The following is a 23,078-nucleotide window of genomic DNA, read 5'->3' on the forward strand; positions in this document are numbered from 1 at the left end:
TACAGAATGCCATTCTGATATTGTGTACACAAAGCAATTATTAAAGAAGAGAATAGAGGCTGCATTTCAAGCAGGGGGAACTAAAGCCCTGAGCTGTTTTTATCACATCTCTCTTCCCCTTCTCTCTTGAATTCACTCTCTCTGGATAGCAGAAATGAGAGGGAAGCTCCATTTAAATGCAGATTTCCAGTGTTGGCCAAGAGCAATAAATAGCCCTCTGGTCCCCCGATCAGACAGACGTTATCAGGTCCCTTTGTCTGTGAAGGAGAGAGTTTATGGTTTTAGTTTTCCTTATTCCTCAGTGAGATCCTCCTTCCTTTCAGGGGCAGCGTATTGACGACTCCTGATTTTGTTTTTAAGCAGCACTTCAGAGCTGATAACAGAAACATAATCCCACCCATTCCAATGCTGGAGCCGGGCTTGGCATCCCATGATGGGGAATCTGCACATTCCTTATCGCTCCTTGTAGCTGCAGCTGAAGGGTTGGTGCTGAGCAGAGCAAAACGTGGCCGTTCTGTGGCTGTCAATGGTCAGTTTGGGTCTGGAGGTTCATGGGTTTGGGACTGGGCTGGGTGTGTGTCTGGTTGATGGGAACAGAATATGGAGAGCTTGAAGTCTGTGCTTGCAGTATCAAGTGGGGCAGACTGGGGGTGTGATTTTAACCTGTCAGAAGAGAGACCTGAGAAATCCTGTAGGTGACTTTGTGGCTTTTTGCCTCGGAGGGGCAGGCTGTGGGCTGTGCCAAGCCAGGGCTTTGCTGAACCAGAGCGAGGAGGCAGCTGTGTTTCTGAGCATTGCTTTACATCTTAATGGCGTGAAAAGCATCTGAGGAAATGTAACCACGCTTAATGAAGTTAACAGGGAAAGGTCAGCTGAGCGCAGGTTGCTGTGGCAGCGCTCAAAGCTCCTCGTAACATCTGCCCCATGGAGCTGCCCCATGAATGACGCTTCGTTGGGTGCTGGTGGGCGATGGACGGAGCGCTGCTGCACCGGGGGAAGGAAGCTCTGTGCTCCTGTAGCACTGCTTGAGAGCCAGCTGAGGGGGGGAGAGCCTGGATCTGGGTGTCTGTGAGCTGGCTGCTGCATCTGATAGGGCGAGCTGCTGTGTCAGAGCCTGGCTGCAGAAGACAGCTGTCTGCATCGCTGAGAGCACTGCTGACAGCACTGCCTGTCCGCCATCAGCTCTGTGCTGAGGAGTGGGGCTGAGCTGCTCAGCAGAACGCGTGTCCTTCGTCCTCCTGGAGAGAATCCTTACGGCGAGAGGAGAGCATCGGCCTCTCATTGTGCTGCGCTCTGCTGAAGGGCAATGAGATGCCACAGCCCGGTGCTGTTCACACCCAGCAGGGCAGCCAAGCATGCCCATGCTGTGGGGCTAAGGAATTGCATTGCTGCTTCATTGCCCCTCTGCTGCCCGTGTGCCCCTGAGGGCTGGGGACAGGGCAGGTGAGTGGTGGGAGAGGTGATGGATCTGCTCTCAGAGGGCACCGCCTGTGTGTAACACCCAGTAACACTTTCCTTCTTCTGGTTCTTGTTCAGTCCTTCATTTGGAGTGTTTAATTTGAAATCTGTGCTTGATGGGGTTTATAATTGAGAAGTTGCTCATGCTTGAATCCTGGGCAACTGTAACCTGGCTACTTTCAGTGCCTGTCCAAAGCAACAAACTCTTCTGATCTACAGCCTCTGGCGTTGGTGGGCTTTGTGTTAGCTGCAAAGAAAACCTGTGCATGTGATCGAGAATAGGAATTGTTAGTGTAACAAGGAAATTTATCCATCAGGATTGGAACATCCCATGGGATAAGACATCTCCAGCCATCTCCTCCCAGGAGATCTCAGCACCTCACTCCCCACTGCCCCCACCTGGGGCTGCTTCCCCATCCCTGTGGGATCCCACCGCCCTCATCAGGCATCCATCGCCATCCCCTCTGCTCCTCCCATCCTCCCAGTATTTTCCCCATCATTCATAGAGAAGGCGGTCGAGATTTGGGGATGTTATTATGACGGGGAACAGAGAAGTGATTTTTGAGGCCAACGAAGTTCAAAGACTTTGCTGTAAGTTTTCCAGGATTAAAGACGTACTTGATGCCGCTTCCCATATTTAATAGACAGGAGTAGATGAAAGGGAATTTATGTAAAGATTTTCGTTCATACTTAATGATGCCGCTATTAGATGTGCTGCGTCCCAAGACATGAAGTTTTAAAACCAACCTTTTTCAAACTTTAAACGACCTTTTCCAACTGCGAGGTCTAATGCATAAAGATGAGCTTCATCTCGTTACCCAGTCCATGCTGGGGACTGGTTTAAGGTCTAGTTAACACTAACCAGGCTCCCAAAGTGACCGAGCGCTGCCATGGGGTCAGTGGGTCGGGGTGCTGCCACCATCCATGGTGGCACTGTGGGGTTTGCCCTCAATGTGAGCTACGAAGCTCAGATCCAACCAGAACTGAATAGGTTGGGTGGGGTTTTTTTTCATCGTAAAAGGAATTTTCCATATTTTCCAAAAGGAAAACTGAAAAAAACCCCACCTCCACAACCCAATAACAACCTGAATAGAGACGTCGTATCGTTGTGCAAACATTTGTGCTTCGGTGACCTGGGGAAATTATTTGAAACGCTTCAGTTTTCGACTCTTTCGGTTTTAAAATACATTTAACTATGCATTCGTTGAAGGGAGCTTTAGAAACTGGTGATTGAAGCGTGTGCTTGGAGGCGTCGTCCGGCGTTGTGATTTCTGAGCCTCTAAAGTGCAGAATAATGAGTGCGAGAGCGCTGACGCCGCTCCCCTCCGTTCTGCTGGGTCAGCTCCTGGCAGCTGGAGGCATTGCGATGCTCGGCAGCACGAGAGCTTTGCTTTACCCTTTCCTGGAAAGCGAGCCGCTTGCTGGGGCACCTTCCTTTCCCAGCTTCTTTGTAATTGGAAATGGTCACCGACCGTATCAACATCTGAACTCTGGCCATCCGTGCTCCCGGCCTCAGAGGAAAAGCACAATCTTTCTGCATAATGAGGCCAAGATGAACGGCCCCAGCTCTGCAGATAGCGGAGGTGTTACGTGGTGCTCACCCAGACGTCTGCGTGTCCTCCATGAGAAGCATCGCTGCATCCTCTCTGGGCTCTTAGTTCGGCCCTGTTCCCATAAAAACAGGGAGAGAGGCACTGGGCTGCAGTTGGGTTGGTGTGGGCTTCGCCAGCATTGCTGGTACCTGGCCACCATCCATGAGGTTTGTTTTCTGGTGCAGAAGGGTGAATTTCTTAGCTGTCCCTTAAGTCGTCTGGATAACAGGACTGCTCAGATGCCATCCTGGAGTCCAGGTAACGTCTGTCCCCACAAGGCAAATGGTTTTCCTTTTACCTATGGCTGTGCTGCAGTCCCTCCTGCATTTTCTAATGAGCTCTGCGTGCTCCCAAGTTTGAAAAATGCAGAGCTGGGTAAAGAAGGGTAAGAAGAAAATGGGGAGAAAACAGCACTGGTACAATTCAAGGCGTTAGCATGCACACAGACCAGCAGAGCCCCACTAATCCATGCTTTGTTCACACTTCTGAATGGCATTTGCTCCCTTTGGAGTGATGTTAGGAAGAGGACGAGGCCATGGGAGCCTTTCTAAGCACAGCCCATAGGGAAAAGCAGTGTCCTGGAGGAAACCCCCCCGTACCCGGAGCTGTGGGGGCAGTGCCAGCGCTGCGATTTACGCTCGGCTCCGATCGCTTTTTGCCTTCCGTCACGGAAATAAAAATAATCCCACTCTCCATCTCCCTCTGCCTAACGCAGCTTTCAGTGGGTGGGCCCAGGAGCTGAGTTCAGGAGTCGAGTGCTTTCTGTTTGAAAAATATTTGTCCCTTCCCACCCACGGCTGCCCACGTGCTTCCCGAAATACTCCCGCTATCAGCGCTGATTTCGGCACCGTACCAACGCTTCCTCATGAATAAAATGAGGCTGTTTGGGGATGTTGTTTCATTATTTGCGTGCTGGGATGGGGGGCAGCATTCAGGCGGGTGCTGCAGGGCGCAGCTGGTTGCCGTGCTCCAGGAGGGCTGCAGCATGGGCAGCACAACGTGAGTAGCACAGCGCTGCTGCAGACTTCACACCCACTTGTCTGGCGAGAGCTGGAGGTGGGCGAAGCTGCGGGAGGGAGGACGTGGCAGGAGCGCGGTGCTGCTGCTGCAGTGCGGGGTTTGGGGAGGCGATGGGATGTGGGGAGCCCCACCAAGCCTAACGACTGTGCTCTGCCCCCGCAGCCGCCATCCTGGATGACCCCATGGAGTGCAGCCGGGGGGAGCGGCTCTCCATCACCCTGGCCAAGAATCGCATCAACCGTGCGCCCGAGCGCCTGGGGAAGGCCAAGGTGGAGGTGGACATCTTTGAGCTGCTGCGGGACAGCGAGTATGAGACGGCGGAAACCAGTGAGTACCCTGCAGGGCTCTCCTGCCCCACGGGGCTCTGCCACCCGCTGCTGCTCAGGCTGAGGAGTGTTGTTCTGCTATAGGCTTGGCGCCAGGTCCCCCACCAGCATTGCCGTCTCTTGGCTCAGCAGCCTGGGACGAGTTATTTTCTTTAATCTGCGTGTCAATAAGCAGAAGCAATGATACGGGAGGTGATGCTCCTTGATGGCGTGCAAATAAGAGACTCTGGGCAAGTTCCGTGCAATTAAGTTATTTTTAAAGCCCTGCGGAACGCCATGTGTCAGCTAACATGATGGCTTTCTCGGTGCTGTAGATTGGCAGTGGATTTGTTTACACAAAATGGAATTTTCAAGTGGTGTTTGAAGTCCTGTGGATTGGAAAGAGCTATTTCTGAATAGCAGCCGCCTCCCATGTTGCAGTAACATCCCTCCATGCAAGCAGGTCGTTGCAGTCGGTGATCCTGGCGATGCTCGATGTGTTAATAGCACAATGATGAGTAAAGCATCCTCGATGGATTCCATCCCACAGAGCAACTGGGAGTGACAAAGCCACAAGGATCTGTAGTAGCTTCTTCCTTAAGAGGGAAAAATGCTTTGGGATACGATAACTTCCTTTTAGGATCAGTTGTGAGACAACATTGAGTTCAGAAGAGGGCTGTGTGTTTTTTAATAACCAGTGGTCTTGGAAATGCTGGAGGAATCATTTAAATAACAGGGATTTTAGATGTGTTTCCCTGCAGCTCTTGGTTCCGGGGCTGTGTATCCGCAGAGCATCCCGGGAAGGCTGCGCTTCCATTTCCTCAATTAGTGTTTGCATTATTTATAGACACATTCAGTTAATAAAGTGCATTTCAGCAAGTACCTGTGCGCCTATTTATAGAGCCTGCGAGGCAGCCTGGGTGGAACCGCCACATGCAGCACTGCTTAAAGCAAGCAGCCCTCCATCCTTTCGGATCCCTCGTCTCTTTGTGTCGGTTTCCCATCTGCTCAGACCCCGTCTCGCTGCGGGGTCACCTGTAGGATTGCAGGAGGGATGGGGATGGTCTGTGTTCTCCAGGCTGTCTGCAGTTTGCCCCCAAAGCCATCCCAGCACCCCCTTAGGAAAGCAGAGCACTGCCAGCTTGCCATACCCCGCTGTGCCTTTGAAGGAGTCCATTCTTCTCCCTTTCTTGCTCATCACGGTGTTGCGATTCTCTTGGCTGAGGGATTGCGGGAAGCAGCAGCCGGATTGCTTTGTGCCATCGCTCAGGGACTGCTCTGTCGGTGTGTTTTTCAAGCAGAAGAATACCCGTGTGCTGAGGGGAAGTATTCTGCAAGAAATGATTGTTTGCAGCGAGCGTGGTGTTTGGGGAGAAGGTGGGTAATGGGATAAACGAGGAAGAGGCAATTTTCCATTTTGAATTTCTACCTCGAGGTGATTTTCTTTGTTTTCTTTACTTTGATTAAAGTGCGTAAGGAGTAGAAAGCGGAGCAAAACAATTTGATTTTGGTAAAGTGAGAATTCACAGAATTTTGCAACGTTATTTGCCTTTCTTTCAGAGGGAAAAACATCTTGGAGCGTTTCTTACAACAAGAAAAATCTGGATTCTGTGTGACTCTGCTATTAATGTCACAGGAGTTACTCCTGATTTATACTGCTGGCGGAGCAGAGTCCCTTCCCTTAGTGGAGATTTCAGGACTTCCATGGCTCTCCAATATCCAACCTCACAGCTTTAACGTGCTGCTGATGTTCGTTAGCACACGTCACGTTAATGAAAGCAGTTTAGATGTGTCAACCTGTGACTGCAGAGCAGTTAGCTATTTAATCATACTGTTCTCCAATCTCACCCCCTGAGCTCATCCCTGACTGTCACAGCCTGCATGCCTTGCTGACCACTCCAGGAGCGAAGCTATGACGTCCCATCAGTGATCCTGTGTGCAATTAGGGCTGTGAGAAAGGCTTTTAGCGTAGCACTGAGCCATTTCCCTTCCCTGTTCCCTGGACTGACTCAGTGCATCTCAGTGTGAGGGACTGCAGCATCATGCTCCCTGCAGCAGGTACAGCATGAGTCAGTCTTAATCGCATTCATGCATGGTTTGCTATTTCAGTTTTGGATGTGAATGAAGACAAACACTGACTGTTCCCATCGGTGACATCCGTAAAGTCCTCTGTTTTGAAACGAGTTTGTAGTGAAAGCTGTTTTCCCATTAGAAGCAAAGCTTGCTTGCAGTCTCTGTTTGACGTTTCAGCTCCTTTTATGGAGACCCAAACCAGCTCGTTAAACGTGTCTTTATCTAAAACACCCTGTTGCTTTCAGTGCCCAGGCAGAGCAGCCAGCATTCATCTTCTAAGCATCATTCCATTGTTTATCCAAACGTCTTTATGGTCGGACTTGATGATCTTCAGTGATCTTTTCCAGTGATTCTATGATCCTGGGGGCAGGTCAGCATTTAGCGAGCAACCAGGTGGTTCTTAGTTCTGTGTATTCACACCAGTGTTTCCATGTCCACCCAGATGTGCTGATCCCAGCAGATGTGTGATCCTGTTGGATTTCACCTCTAAGGCAGTTCCAGCTGTGGGACTGGCTGCAGGTTGCTGGTAGGATGGATGAATGGTGCTCTATAGCATCGCCTGTGTATGCAGTTGGCATTTTTTGTATGAGAGGCCATTCGTGATCCTCTGATATGTTTTGCAATCATAGAAATGTTGAGGTAATCGCATGCCTTCCCTGCTCGTTTATTTTCAATTAGAAGCAGAAGTCTGTACGTGCCATTGCGAGCCTCCGGATCAGTGCAGGGAGGGAGATGCTGTGCTCTGCACACAGCCAGGATTTGTTCAGGGAGACTTTGGGTAAATGCTTCTGGAGTGCCCTGAGCCCCCCGAGGTGGCTGTGACCAGATGGGTGTGTGTGTGCACACGTTGATCTTTGACCGTGGAAAAGCACAGGAAACGAGTAATGCTCAGGGAGGGTGGAATTGCACCCACGTGGATGGCTTTCAGCTTTCACGTGCACAAGAAGTCATCTTGGTGCCCAGTGTCCAGTGGGGTTTTGAGTTGTTTGATCCACGAAGACCAGGCAGGATCTTGGATGGATGTGTCTGAGTGCTGCACGGCAGCAGGGTTCTGCCTGGTCTCCCTGGGGAGGCTAACAGCATCAGGTGATGTTTGAAATGGGAAATGTGTTTGGATTACAAGAGCTCTCCCAGTGCAGCCGAGGCCTTTGCCTTGGGCATCTCCACTTTGTTTCCATTCATTTCCTTTAATTCTACTGAACGCCTCGGCCTCGGAGGGCTGAGCGGGTTCTTTTTCTTCTGGCAGTTGTTGCAACTCCATTGCCATGGCTACTTAACCTGATTTTTGTTCTCAACGGGCGAGATGAGAAGACAAGTGCTCGCCAAACTTTGTCCTGCACCCACAGCCAAATCCGTCCCAGGACTCTGGCCCTGATGACCTGTGGTTGAGCAGCACTCATCCCCTTCTGCCCAAGCACTGAATTGCAGCGCACCCAGCGGGGCTGTGCATGTTGCTGAGACAGCACGCAGGGCTTGCGGGTCGCTGGGGTTCTCATCTGAAAGGATTTTGTTGAAGAGGGATAAGCGCTCATGAAATTTTAAGCAGGGAGAAAAAGTGAGCGCTGCGTTCCTTTGAAGATGCCACAGAAAAGTGTTGTTCTGTGTGCTGTAGGAGATTGAGATGGTGGAGGGAGAGAGAGCACGGGGGGAAGGAAAACCCCAGAGAAGGTGTTTGCATGTCGTTGGCACTTCTGTAGGAAGTCAGGGCAGCGGTGCCCCATTGCTGGAGACACTCAGGGTCAGGGGATGGGGCTCTGAGCACTTGATGGAGCTGTGGTGTCCCTGTTCGTTGCAGGGAGTGGGACCGGGTGGCCTTTAAGAGTCACTTCCAATCCATTCTGTGATTCTGTGGGAAGTCATCAGAGTGACAAATGAAATCCTCAGCTTGTGGCTCCGTATCCCAGCCATGAGGCCATGAAGACTTCTGACATCTAATGCCACCTCAGTGATCTGATCTCCTGCAGAAAACAGCTGCAGCAGTTCTCTTGCTGAGTGCTGGTTCAGAAAATCCTGAGCACATGATGAGCTCCCGTCTCACATCCAGTCTTGAGGCCTGAAATTGACAGAAAACCTGCTCTGTTCTGCAGTGTGGCAGTCCTGGTGATAAATTCTCTTTGCTACAAAACACGTGTCCTGGTTTGAAGTTTCCCAGTATCTTTTCCCAGCCGTTGAACCTATCTAACTTTCTACAGCCACTACAAAATCTTGTCCAGCATGTCAGCCTGGAGGAAGAACCGCTCTGAGGCGGACCAGCAGTGCAGTACCAAAGAAGCAGTATCTTCTCAGCTTTTGGAGTCGTTGGTTTAGCTTTTACAGGAAAATGTGCTGCCAAGCACTCTGAAGCTGCAATTCTGGGTGATGCAGTGGCAGGGATTGCAGCTGGGGCCGTTGGGGGAATTCCATTCAGCTGAATTTGTGCTGGGAATTAAAAGGACAAAAGGTTGCGGTTTAACCCGGGCAGCTTGAGGAAAGAGATTTAACTCCTTCATTTTGTCAGGGCCTTTTTATTGTCCTGCTAACCTTGGTGGCGTGGAGCCAGAAGATTAACTGCTGCTAGAAAAAAACAGAAATGAAAAACAGTAATGTGATTCCTTATTATTGCCACTGAGCTCTGCAGAAGATGAGGGAAGAAATTCAGACAAGTTTGTTTGCTGCTGGATCGTGCTTTGTAGCTGGGTCACTGCTGCATTTAGTGCCTTCCATAAACTTTGCTTAGCATCGCCCTTGGAGTGCAGTAGGTGAGCCTGGAAATGGGAAAGTTCTGAGAGAGAGACCCTTGTTCTGAGCTGGAGAGGAGGATATGGGATGTGGGGAGGGCTGAGATGGAGTACGGAGATGCTGGGGAAGGATGGTGTCAGGGGCTGGGTGTCAGAGGGAGCAGACGGATTTGAGGGAAGGCAGGGAATAAGTATGTTGTGTATACATATAGCAGAGTGAAGCAGGTGCTGCTGGCATCTCTGTCAGTTGGAACAGGGCGAATTCTAACGCAATTTCTTCTCTCTGTGCCCACAGTGTGCCAGATCCTTCCCAAAGGGGTGGTGGGCGTCCTGGGGCCTTCCTCCAGCCCGGCCTCCAGTTCCATTATCAGCAATATCTGTGGGGAGAAAGAGGTGAGTGGACACGTCCCATGTTGGGTGGCTCTATGCCATACCCCCCTCCTTTCCTTCACGCTCCCCAAACCCTCTGCAGCTCCACGTGCCCTCTATCCTGTGCCCCCTGTCCCTGTATCCCAGCAGCAGGGATGCTGCCTGCCTTAGCTGGGGGCAGCGACCTGCCTGCAGCACTCCAGGGCATCTCTGGCAGAGGTGCCTTGCTGGAGTCATCTGTTTGCTGCACAGTGCTCCCTGTGATCCGCTGTGCCTCCTAATGATCAGAGCTGACAGCTTGGTTTATCACCTCTTCCCTTATTGCTCGCACTCTTGCAGCTTCTTCTCTTTCCATTTCCTCTCTCATTTCTGCCTCCCTTGTCCTTGCTTTCATCTCTGTCACCTTTTCCTTCAGCTTCCCTCACGTGCAGCACCAGTGTGAGCCATGTCTCTGCTGACAGGGCTGCAAAGACCCTGGAATCCCTTTGGAAGGCTGCTCTCCTCTCTGTTTGCTGCTGCTGCACTGATGCAAGCAATTCGTAGCTGTGTCCAGACTACGTGCCTGATTTAGTATTTTATAAGCCTTGAACTGTCTTAGACTGATCCAGCTCTGCTCACGGGAGAAGAAATTGAGTTCCCTTCTCATAGTTCATCCCTTTAAAGCCAGATAACATCTGAGCCACTCAGTGAATGCTCTCTGGAGCCTCCAAGCGAGGGGAGTGCCTGAACTGAGTGCTGGAAATAACTTGCATTCACAAATGAGTGCTGTCCTTTGTTCCATGAGAATCAGAAGTGTTGAGGAGATAGAGGAGGCCTGTGAGTGCTGGTGCTCTGGGCTACAGCATGATGAGTCTCTGGAGTGTATTTTGTAGTGCTTCTTGCAGTTAAACGTCCCAGGCATGTGCTCCATTCCAGGTAAAGGCAGCTCTGCAGTAACAGATTGCAAGTGTTTTTCCCCTAAAATTCACATTCAAACTGAGTCTCTGATCTAAGTCTCTTTTTCAGAAATGAAAGGTGAGTGCTAGTACACTTCTAAGGTATTTGATTCTTGAGCTTGATCCCAGCTGCCCTCCTAGTGATGTAAACCTGCAGAAACTCCCTATGATTTATATCACAGGAACATCACTTGGTGCTGTTGTGTTAAATGCAATATAGCAAACAGCCAGAGACGTTGTGCTTCCAGAACTCTGCCAGGTGATGGAAAGAGCATCCTGGTTATGCTGCTGGCGCACCTGCTGGAGGGTGCCTGGCCTTGTGCTCACCTGGAGCTCGTGAGGAAGCTGGCAGGTGCACCTGCATTGCATCTCCTGCCTTTCCTTCCACATTTCATTTCTTCCTGCACAGGGAGGAGTGGAGCAGGAGACCGAGCCCTGGGGAAAGAGGGGTGGCTCGGGGCTGAGCACAAGGTGGTGGCTGCATCCCTGTTAGCGGCCGTTGCTGCAAGCCTCAGGCTCCATCTGGCTCCCAGGAGTCATCAGCAGGCTGGTGCTGGAGCTGCCCTGTCTGCTCTGCTTACAGGAATTTGCTTTCAGGCTGCTGCTCTCCCTGCAGCAGAGCCTGGGATGAGGGCTGCAGGGTGAAGTCAAGGCAGAGAGCAGCTTATTGCTCCTTAACTTTCCTGTCGCTAACCGAACGGTTTATGCTGTCAGTACAGCAGCCATCACAACATACTAATGGCCTTTCCCAAGTGGAGAGAGATCGGAGGCACGGATGATGGTCTCTGGAAGTGCTAATAATGGAAGAAAACAGGACTTGACAGTCCTCTAATGAAACAGAAGCAGATGTTTCCCTTTCTATCTTCAGTATCTTCCAGATAATTCACTCTGCAAAAGGAAAATGCCATTATCTGTCATTGCTTGGCTGAACCCTGGTGCCCAGATTCCTGCGTTGCAGGGTTACAGCAGGGCTCAGGTCAGGCAGCATTGTGCTCCTGCTCTGCTTTATTAATGATAAACGTTATTAGAGCTCAGGGCCATGGCTCGACTGGAGCTTGTGTGCTGCATGACCACCTGTTGCCTCTGCTGATCAAAAAGGCCCAAAGCTTCTGGCTGCCACAGCTGTTCCACTCTCTCCTGAGCCTTACCAGAGCAGGGTCATCTTGTTCCTCCCTTCATCTTTCCTAATTACCTGGTGGCACATGGGGACTGCAGGCAGAGGTGGATGGGCAGCACAGAGCAGCACGGGCTGTACAACTGCCTGACAGCATCCTCCGTATCCACCCAGGCAGCGAGCCCAAAATGAAGGGTGGGCCTGACTACAATTAGTACCCAGACTAATTACATTGAACTCATCCAGAATGGTTTCCTGTGCTGTAATCACAAACCCCATTGCCTTTCTCTGAGTGGCTCAGCAAGACTTTTCCTGATCTACTCCTTCCCGCAGCTTCTTGTTGCTGTGATAATTATTTCCCTCTGCTATTGCACAGATCCCGCCCTCCTCTCCTCACTTCAGTGACGCTTCTGCAGTTTTATTGGGATATTTCACTTTCTGCATGCTGTGCATTTCACACCAAAGGTCCTTTATGGTAAATCTACTTGTTTTTATTCCTATTCTCTTAATTCTGTTTCCTTCTTTCTCTTCCCTACTTAGGTTCCTCATTTCAGAGTGGCACCGGAAGAGTTCCTGAAGCTGCAGCTCCAGCGCTTCACCACCCTCAACCTCCATCCCAGCAACACTGACATCAGTGTGGCCGTGGCAGGAATCCTCAACTTCTTTAACTGCACCACTGCCTGCCTCATCTGTGCCAAAGCTGAATGTAAGTTATTCCCAGGATGGGTAGAGGCCCTTCTGCTCCTGGTTGCCTTTTTGTTTCTCTCTGCGTGCTCGGTGCTTGCTGCAGGAAGAGCAGGGTGATTGGTGCATGGCAGCTGGAGGCTGTGCTACTTGGGGGTTTTGTATAGTGGGGCCTCTTTGTGCAGAGCAGCCCTGCAGGGCAGTCGTCCCACCTTGCTGCCCCACGGAGCTGTTTGTTGGAGGAGGAATGGGGATGGGGAAGAGGCTCGTCTGCCTTCTGTTTGACAATCTGAAGAGCGTTTTGCTTGCACAGATGGGTTTTTGAAATGGAAGGGGAAAAAAAAAAGGCTTAAGCTTGTTTCTGGAGATTATTTTAGGCAAGCATCACTTTTTGAAATATATCTCTCCCAAACCCACGTGCAGTTGGTGGCCTAAAAGCAGGACTTGATTAATAGTCACTACATTGCACACCCTCTTGGGCTCTGCAGCCATACATCTGCTGGTAATTGTGCATCTGGATGCTGGAGTGTTCACCTCAGTGAGCCCATTTTAGCTCTGCATAACTCTCACATGGCAGGAGCGGGCTCTGCATCCTACTGCTTGAAGCGTGTGCTATGTTCTTGTAAGGCAGCGGGCAGGTAGCTGGTGTGTAGTACCCCAAACTACTTTTCTTTTGCTCCCCTGCAGCCAGATTCATTAGCTCTAGAGTTAAGCATCCAAACCAGCCTAAGAAGAGAGGCTTTGTGAAGGCACGTGGGACCAGAGGGAGCTTTGGGACACAGGCGAGAGCTCTGCAGTGTCAGGTGGGGGGCTGAGCTTGTAGGAAAGGCAGAATCCTTCCTGAGCAGGCTTGGGCAAACTTCACCCCACAGCTGTGCCAGTGACACACTGCTGTGGCAGACCTCCACACAGAGTCAGAAGGAACAGCATAGTGTTTGCCTTCTCCTTGTGCTTTATGCACCCTGGGGAGATGACATCCCGAGTGTTTGTAAGTCATTAGGTTGCCTTCAGCAGGCATGCTCAGATCTACCCTTGCGGTGGACCTGACCCAAAATTATGCAGTGAAAATAATGCAAATAGTCTCTTGAGTTACATTTAGCTAGGACTGAGGCACACCATGCTCTGACTGTTACTGAGTGCAAGAAGGGCCTGATTCAGCTTTGTGTAGGAGCACAAGCCCTCGTCTTCCCTTAAGGCAAGCACTGCTCCTAAGCACAGTGCTTTAGACAACTAACCCGAGGCACTCAGGGCTTTCAGAAGGTTCCCTGGAGGCTAATAAGGGGAGCATATGAGCTGTCTGCTCATCAGTGAGGAAATCTTGTTTTGAAGGATGTTGTTATTTAGATCCCAGGAGGGAAAGTCGTAGCTGTTGTGGTTTAAGTATGGGGCTGCGTGATGGGACTCCTGGGTCCTATCCTGTCACGCTCGTGCTGTCAATGGAAGAAGTCACATCCTTCTTCTGTGGGCTGATTGTCATTTCTTCCGGTGGAAGGAAAATATGACCTCAAAGTCAATGGAGTTAGGCCAGTGTAAGTGGAACACGGTGGTGACTAGAAGAAGATTACGTGACTCAGTTTCTCTGTGGTGTGGAATAATAAGCTTGTTTGTGAATTGCTCTGAGGTCCCAGCCTGGAAGGTCTGTGGGATTCTACAGAATCCTTGACCTGAAAAGGCAACCATTACTGGGGTGGGTGGTCATCATAAGAGCAGCTCTGTAAGATCAGAGCGCAGAAATAGGAACTGACCACGAGGGTGAAGGATTACAGCAGCACAAACCCCACGAGCAGAGCTGGTGAGCAGACAAGCCTGTGGTGCAAAGGCAGATTTGTTACTCGGTGTCACACAGCAGCCCCCGGGACCTGGCTCTGCCCAGTTCCTGACTTCTCTTCATGTCTTGCTGGGACAAGTTGCAAGCAAAGTGTCCACCAGACTACTATGCACAGCAGCCTGGCTGATCCTTGCAAGGTGTGGAGTGAGATGAAAAGCAAATCAAAGAATCCAATTCACTGATCACTTGAAACCAGCATGCTGAGCAGTGCTCAGGTGAGGTCTGCGCCACTGCTGTTGTGCAGTTGCTGAGTTCCTACCGGAGTTGGATAAAATGCAAGAGGCAAATGCACTGTGAAGAGTTCAATGCACAGCTTGCTGGCAGCCTCTCGCTGTGAAGGGGAGGCTGTTCATCTCAGATCTTTGCCTTTTAACACCGCTTTGTTCCCTTTGTGAGGCACTGGCAGTCCCTGGAAGCAGGACTCGTGCTAATCACGTTGCTCTGTGTGTTTTCTCCAGTCTCCATCCCATGTCTGGTTCTGACCTCACGTCAGCCAAGCTCGGGTTCTGCTCCCAGCCCTGCTTTTCCAGCCTCCTTCACCCCAGCTTCACTCCTTCTTTTGCACTCTATGACCACGTGTGCTGCCTGTGTTTTGCCAATGATTAAATCTCGTGCTCTCTGGTCAATCAAAGTTGACAGAGGAGGTTATTTCCTGAGGAAAACCAGCAGCTACCTAGAAGAGCCAGAATCTATCAAATAGTCTTTCTTCAATAAGAAAAGCCACAGCAGGAGGCCTTGTTAGATATCAAAAAGAGCCTGGAAGGAGCCCTGACCAGGAGAAGCCTCAGCCAGCAGTGGGGGAAGGGGGGAGGCTGTGGCCTGGGTTGACCCAAGTGGGGCTTAGGATGCCTGGTTAGGCATGGGGAAGCCTGACCTCATCCTGCAGTTCTCCCAGGGCCAACCTGCAGCCTTCCCAGAGCTGTCTGCAGGTGCTTCTGGAACCGGGTGTAAAATGTCAAGGCGTCTAATTTTTATTTTTATTTTTATCCTCTCCCTGTGATACGAAGGCCTTTTAAACCTAGAGAAGTTGCTTCGGCAGTTCCTCATTTCTAAGGACACGCTCTCAGTCCGGATGCTGGATGACAGCCGGGACCCCACGCCTCTCCTCAAAGAGATCAGAGATGACAAAACAGCCACCATCATTGTCCACGCCAACGCCTCCATGTCCCACACCATCCTGCAGAAGGTGGGTGCCTGCAAATGCTGCTGCTTCCATTGGGCAACGTCCGAGAGTGCATGAACGTGCACATGCAGGTGTTGTGTGATAATGGAGCACAACAGTTCACTGGAAGCGCTTTCTGCTGAGAGGAGAATTGCCACTGGTGGAGTTTCTAGGGAAGATAATTTGCTTGTTCTTTTCAGGGCTGTACCTACAGAAGCAAGGGTTTAATTGCTCTGAGCTGATGCGATTGGTGGTGCATGCCCATGGCTCCCGGTGCCATCATATTGCTTCGGGGGGCTGCTGAGCTCTCTGAAATTACTCAATTGGTGCAATAATTTATTCTTTTTCCTAGTACATTCCTAACTTTTCACTTCCATTTTTATTGCCTTATTAACCGAGATTTTATTTTAATCGTGTTTATTTTTAAATGGTCTCTCGCTGCAGTTTTTAGCATTTGTTTTGATAGCCTACTTCAGAACTGAGCAGTGGCTCCAGATGGAGCCTGAAGTTGGGTGTAGTTTCCCACGTCCTGGAAGGAACAAGGAGTACTCTGAATCAGAGCAGGATCCAGGCAGTGGGGTCTCCCCTTGGCTGCTGTCGCAGCATCACACATGGAGTCCTGGCTATGTTACTGGGGAGTTTGATCACCATTTCAGATTTATCCCTGATGACAGCCAGCAGAAACCACTAGAGCTGTTTTTTATTATTTTTCCCCCTCCGGAAGGTTTTTTTCTTCTGCTTGCAATTTTGCATTTCTAAATAGGCAGTTTGGGGTATTTTTTGGGGGGCTCCCTTCCTGCCTTTTTTTTGGGAGCCGTTTTCTTCCTCCATGCCTTTGGGGTTTTTCTAAGTCCCCATGTCACTAGGAGCACGCAGCTTGGCAGCTGCAGGCTGTCCCCTGCCTGTTGCTATAGTGACTTCCTGCAGACCTGCAGTTCCTCCGTGCTTGAATATTCTCCTTCCACTGATAGAGATGTCAGAGATTGCCGTGATTTTTCAGTGCTTCAGTAAAATGTAATGTAGTCTTCCTGGCCAGAGGATTGTAGGAGTGGGAGGTAATAAATAATGAGCTTCTGATGCAGCTGCCTCTTGCATCTGGGGAGGCTGAAAAAATGTTTTCTTTATGGGGATGAGGTCATGGTGAATCGGTGCATCCTGCCCAAAGGTCACCGAAAGCAGGAGAAACATGTCGTCAGTTTGAGAGTGCTGTGTCAGACCTTCTGGACAATGAGAGAAATGGCAATTTCTCGTGTCTCACCCTCTGCATATGGTGTGGAGACACATGGTTGCTTCCTCTATTACCAACCTGTCCCACTGCCCACCTGGCAGCGGACGCACCGAGCGGCTGTGAGCGATGGGAGCAGGAGATGCTTTGTTGCTTGCTTTGATTTTCTGCCCTTGAAATCGAAGGCTCTGACTCCAAAGTAGGTCAGGGTGAGAGCTGACATTATCGCAGTCCCCAGGAAGGGAGAAGGGAGGGACAACGAGTGCCACGTTTTGTTGTGGGGGGGTTCAGAGATGAGTGGTCTGGGAAGCTGCTTGAAAGGCTGCTGTGGATTCACGGTGCTCTTTTGGCCAAATGGCTTTGCTGATTCCATTTTGGCACCTGCACAAGGGACAGGGGGACAGCGTGCAGCCAAAGCCACCGTTGGTCCCTCGCTGCCTCCGGTGCCTCCAGGTGGTTGGGATGATCGGGAAACCGCCTTGCCAAGGTCCCGGAGCAGAATTGAGAGCAGCTGTGCTTGGCAATGAAACACAGGCTTTCAGAAGGATTTGCAGATTAATGCTGAGCATCTGTTCCACCAACCGAATAGTGGTCTAGAAAGAATTTTGAATTTTGGAAAATAACTTCAGTAATCTGGTCTGTGGTCTCTAGAAGAGATCATCCCACAGAAAAATCTTCTTTCTCCCTGCATCCCCATACACTTTTACCCTCTTCTTTTCTATTTTTGTGGCCATCACAACCCTGGTTAAACTCTGGAGAACTGTCAGACTTGCTAGGTTTCATCCATGCTAGTTAATTCTCAGGACCGGAGTCCAAATCTGGCTGATGCCTGTGGGGAAGCCATCACTGAGACAACTGACTGTCCTTTTTCTGTAATTCCACAAGAGCTTTCACTGCCTTGCTCACTGCATCCCGGTGCTTGTAGCAAAAAAGGAGATAAGCACTGAGCCCTCTCAGCTGCTGCTTTCCCTCATTATGTTCAAAAATCGTGTTCAAAAGTTTTCCTCATTATGTTGATCCTTGAAGAGGAGAGAAGTAGCATCAATTAACAATGAAATAAACCCCATCTAATCTCTCTCCTCTCAAAACCCGCAATAAAACCAGGAACCTCCAGATAGGCTGGGTCCTGCTGGACTCTAATCCCATGGATCAGGTTGTGCTGTTGTGTTCCAGCTTTCCCAACAGTGGCAGTGAGGGTGGGAAAGCAAATCTGGCCCTGTCTGCTCTACTGGGGCTGAGATTGCAGATTGCCAGGCTCAGGTCTAATCTTCTTTCCTCTCCTTCACAGGCAGCCGAGCTGGGAATGGCATCTGCCTATTACACATATATCTTCACTAATCTGGTAAGACATTTTTCTTGGCTTTTCTTGGCTGTGTGTGTTGAGTCATGTTAATGAGAATTTGGGGAAAAAGCTGCCTGAGTGTGGGGTGGGGGGGGTTACCTGCAATCCCTCTGCAGTCACCCTGCAGTCCTCCTGCAATCTCCAGCCTCAGGTAAGGCAAGGCTTGCTGTGGCTTCCAGGAGGGGAGAGCCCACTGGTGCACAGCAGCCCCACACCGTGCTGTGAAGCAGAGTCTGGAGATGTGGTTGGTGTTGGAGGCCGTGTTATGGGAGTTGGGGTCCTTGGAAAGAAGTAGATGGATGCGTCCTAATGAGGTTCTCAGAGGGAGGTATCAGCGCCAGAGGCTGCTCCATGCACGGGGAGAAGGGCGGGCAGCAAGGCGGAGGAGGGATGGAGCCATAAATGTGGAGAAGCAGAGTGGGCATGCCTTCAGCACAGCCCCTGGTGATTTGGCTTTATAGCCACTAATAACGTTAATGTGGGGATCGTGTGGCTAAATCCCTGAGTGCTGTGCTAAACAAGGAGTAATGGGCTTAGGCAGCAGCAGGGGGAAACCCAAAATAAACACCGGAGAAACTTCTCTTGCTGCAGCAGGCTTGAATGGGCTGCCAAGCAGCGTGGGGAGAGCTCAGCCCAGAGGGAGAAGGGCCCTTACTGGGGACTGGTGGGATCCTGGGCACGCAGGACAGGCCGGGTGATTCAGTGGAGGTGCCTTCCAACTCCCAATGATAGTCATATTCTCTAATTTCTATTAATATTTATGCCAGGGTGTGTGTGTGCCAGGAAAGCCGAGAGCTGAATCACGCTTTGTGTTTGGGTGGGAGACAGACGGCAGCGGATGGAGCCAAACGTGTGGGAGGGGGAAGGCGAGAAATGCAGGGGCTGAAAGCCCAGGGAGCAATTGGGATGGAGAGCGGAGAAGGGATAGGGAGAGATGTCAGGAGAGAGAAAAATGCAAAAGAAGGAAAAATCCACAAGTGCCTAGCAGAACTAATAGCGTTCTGGCTGCTGCCCAGCACTTGATCCATAGGTCGTAGCCTCGCTCAACAGCAGTCCAACATGAAAGAGCTGCACTGCTCCTATTTATCCTCGTGCACATGGCCAGCACTGGGCAGGCAGGGATGGACCTGGAGGGATGGAGCTGGTGAGGGACGGAGTCTCCATCCTGCTAAATACCTGCCTGGCACACGCTGCGTGTTTGAGGCACGTAGTGGTGCTGGAAAACAGGACAAATTTTGGGTAGTCTCAGTCGCAGCGGGGCCCCGATCTGTAATTTGAGCTTGTCAGGCCTGTTGTACTACACATAATGAGGGATTTCCATTTGTACATCACCAGCACAGTGGAGTCTGTGTTCATAGATGATGCTTGGACAATGGAAGCAGCTACAGAAATTAAGCTCCCCGCTGCTTAATTAAGCTCGTGACCACCCCGGTTTTGAGCATGAGTGTTATTAAGCATTTTCTTGAGGTCAAGAGGTGGCATATGCCTTTGAAACCCATTCATCTAGTGCAATGAGGGTATGAGGCAGGTGAGACTGAAATGAATTTGGTTGTCATTTGCTCTCGCAGGATATTATTCTGTTTAGCGTGGTTTATTTTACCACTTTGTCCAAGAGATGAGCTCTGAGCAGAGCTAACTGGATTTTTGGCAGATCTGCTGAAGAAGAAAGGTGACGTCGGGCAAAACCTGGGCAGATGGGCGAGATGTTTAACGAAAATTAGTAATATTTAAATGGGGATGAAAGATGGGAGTGAGCAATTTAGACTAATAAATCTGGAGGGATTATCAGGCTCCTAACGAACCCTCTGAGGTTTTACAATCACTGCCTAATAGAAAAGATAAAATCAGAGCGAGTTGCTGTGGAGGGGAGCAAGCAAGAAGATGGCTTTAAATGGAGGGAGAGCCCATCAGAGGGGGAATAGGCAGTCTGTACAGCATGACGTTACTTGGAAATGGAAAAATATGTCAAGCCAAAAAAAGAATAGAAAAAGGGCTAAAATGCCAAATTAAACACCTGCCCTGCAGCACTGGAAGGGAATTCTGTTTCTGTCTTCTGGCATTAATTTTATTTAATGAGCGTATCCCAGCTGACAGCGAGGTCCACGTTGCAGCAGGGCATGGGGCGAAGGCAATCGGCTGCTTCCCCCCAAGTGCCATTCTGTGGGGCAGGACTGGGGGTCCTGGGGTGCTGCGGGTGTCCCCAACGTGCTCAGCAGGAGGCAGAGCTGCAGGCAGGAGCAGATGCCAGCCTTTGGCAGGAGGCTGTGGGAGGAAATGAGGAGGAAGCCCTTGGCCCCCAATGTGTTTCCATTGGAGCCGAGGAGAGCAGAATGATGTAAAAATATCCACAGGCTAATTTACTGCGTGCAAATTCATTATCAGCCTCCTTCAGCCAGCTCAGGGGACCCTTTGTGTCAGCAACAGAAGCTCCACGAATTTTCCTGGAGTCCTAATGAAGGTGGCAGAATGGAGCAGGTCTGCAGGGCGTTCCTTCCCTGCTCCACCACTCCCATGCCAGGTGCTCCTTCTGTCCGCATCCCCCTTGCAGAAAGTCAGCTCGACTCGAGCGAGGTGGTGTTTGGGAGGGGAAGGGTGGAACTTGGAGCTCCATCAACAGATTTGGTTTATCATAATCCTACTAATAAGGCCACTGTTGTGAATTGGAAGAAATATAAATAGTTTCTGGAAATCCTTGAGATCAGCAGTTCGTAGCAGAAGGGATGCTGGATGCCTCCAAAACCCTGTGGTACAATGAATTCTTGCGACTCGTTAATTCTGGGTAGCTTGTTGTTGTTGTTGTTTTCTTTCTCTTTTTAATCTAATATATAGACTTCAGACTGGGTTTAAACTTCAAAACATTTATCAAGGAGATTAGACGGAAATAATCAAAACAATTAAAATTATGACAGTAAGAAGGGAGGTGTAAAGGAGTTTTACTAGTGCCTTGAGTCAGTCTATTCGCCGGGTATAGGTTTGCTCTCTGACAATATTGTGCGGAGGTGTTGCTGATAAAGCAGCTGCCGTATTCAATTTCCAGACACCAGATAAATCAGCTTCGCTTTGTTTATTTGTTTCCTGTTTTTCCTTCTTTGTTGGATTTATAAAGAGGTTGGTCTTTCGTATAGGATGAGTTTTCCAAGGCTGTGCTGTCACTCTGGATGCCCATCAGAACAGGACACATGCAGGCAGCTGTGCAGCTCTGAGCTCCATCGCAGCCCACTGTGCTCTGCTGCTGCATGAGGTCGCCAAGCATCCCTTGCTCTCCCCTGTGCCCTAATGCAAGCGAAGGATGCAGACTTTCTTGTTAGGCTTTGACAAATTTTACCTTGCAGACCTTCCTGATTCCCAGTAACTGATGAAAACCTTTTTGCAGAGCCCCGGCCATTCCCTGGATTTATGGTTCGTGTTTCCTGCAGCATGCGGTAGGAGGGCAAACAAATTGGGTTTGTGCAAGGATGCCAAAGCAATTTCTCCTTATTTTCGTTAGCATGAGAAAAAGATTTAGGCAAAACAGTGATTTGTGCCTGCTTGTGCTACCTTACCTGTCTGGAGTCTGCTTTGTGTATTGTTCCAAGTCCTGCAGGAAGTCCAGCTTGTGTTTGATTGCCAGTTGTTGAGTAAATCATGCTCTCAGATACAGCCCAGGCCCTCTGCTGTGAGAGCAAACCTCTTTTGTTCCTCTGCCCTCACGCTGTCTCATCCTCTTTGCCTCAGACTCTCTGCCCCCCTGTTCTCTGTGCCCTGTCCTCAGGTCCCAGTGCAGTACCGGACCTCTTTTCTCTTTGAGGCTTTGCCACTCCTCGATGCCCAGCCTCCCTGCAGAGAAGTTGAACTAAATTGTATTTATGCAACGTGTTTTCCTGAAGTGCTCTCTTTTGAAGAACAGCCTCCAAAAATCTTAACGCCTCTCCTTGCATGAGGAGATAGAATGCCCATCCTGAGTGGCATATGGCACACTCTGATGCTTTTGTGTTGTGTCAACATTGTAAGAGCAACCTGGTTATGGATGGGCAGTTTGCCTAAACTGTCCCCAAGTTCACTGAGATCACAGCTGCTCTGTAACTGCATGCATGGCCAAATGACGTGGTGCATTGGTTCAGTCCTCCTTACCCACTTGCCCACTCAGAAGGCTGCAATTTGTTGCTGTGCTGAGGTTTATTCCTTCCAGAGGAATTGATTTTAACACGTGGCCCATTATAAACTTATTGACTCTGTCAATAGTTTATAAATAAATTGCGCCTTTTGAGAAAGCCATGAAATGCTTAACATAATATTGTCCACTTGAGTGAATAAATAAGTGTCTTCTTAGAGGAGCTTAGGGATGATTAGCACATTCAGTTACGCGGCCCTGAGGGCAACAGGATGCTGAGTGCCAGCATGGGAGCTGTGAGCTGTGCTTGAAGGGTGACAGCTTTTCTGAGCAGCAAATACTCCTGCAATGGAAGTTTTCCAACGTGAAGTCTTAATAATAGAGAAATGGAAGTTCTGGCCCAAGATTCTCCTTCCTGCCCCATATAAAATTAGAGGAAGAACAGTACAGCCTGTTCTGGAGCCCCTAGTGTAAATCAGCCTTCGCCAGGGGGCCGGATCCTTGGCTGAGGTTGGGGCTGAGCTCAGTGCAGGTGCTGAGCAATGGCAATGGCAGCATCAGAGAGCATCTGCAGGAGGCTGTTCATCAGCAGAAAGCCAACCAAGCCCTTGCAGTCTCTTCTAGGCTGAGCCTTGCAGCCGTGTTTCCAATCACTTGCCTTGTTCTGCTCAGTGCCTCAGTTTCCTCCCCTGTCCAATGGGTGCAATCCCTCCCAGTGGGTGCCCTGTGCTTTGCTGTTGGTGTCACAGGGCACCAGGCAGGCCCCGAGCGATGGAGCTGCACCGTATGGGTTTATGATACTAATGGAACAGAGATGATTGCCTGTAAATCTCCCAGTCATAACTCACCGCTGTGACGCCAGAAGCTCCAAGCTGGTGGCTTTAAAGCTATGAATTACTGAGCCTGGCTGTGTGGCTTTTATTAGGCAGGTTCCCCCAATGATCTAAATGCTCGGGTCACTTCAGAGGTTGTGTCTGCTGCTGTAAAGAGAGAAGGCAGGTCGAGTGCCGCATGAAGCACAAACCCAGGAGTGACTTCATCCCCTAATAACTCCTCCAGTGCCGTCTCCCAGGGAACCCCTTTGTATTCAATTAGCTAATGTGTGCCTAGCTCTTTGAAAATATGGAGTGCCATAGAATAGCTAAGTGTTGTTATTTAAAAGCA

At 50.1% G+C, this 23,078-nt stretch overlaps 1 protein-coding gene across 1 annotated transcript in view; it reads left to right on the forward strand.

Annotated features, from left to right (window-relative positions):
- GRIK4 (glutamate ionotropic receptor kainate type subunit 4) overlaps window positions 1-23,078 on the forward strand; it is a gene marked incomplete at both ends in the record, with an annotated part of 88,537 nt that overhangs the window by 30,870 nt on the left and 34,589 nt on the right. The window contains 5 exons of the mRNA XM_079545796.1: window positions 4,233-4,397; window positions 9,461-9,558; window positions 12,124-12,289; window positions 15,103-15,281; window positions 17,771-17,824. Of these exons, the coding sequence (XP_079401922.1) occupies window positions 4,233-4,397; window positions 9,461-9,558; window positions 12,124-12,289; window positions 15,103-15,281; window positions 17,771-17,824 (662 nt within the window). The remainder of the gene's footprint in view (window positions 1-4,232; window positions 4,398-9,460; window positions 9,559-12,123; window positions 12,290-15,102; window positions 15,282-17,770; window positions 17,825-23,078) is intronic.

Source organism: Tetrao urogallus (genome assembly GCF_951394365.1).
Source record: "Tetrao urogallus genome assembly, chromosome: 22".
Classification (NCBI taxonomy): domain Eukaryota; kingdom Metazoa; phylum Chordata; class Aves; order Galliformes; family Phasianidae; genus Tetrao; species Tetrao urogallus.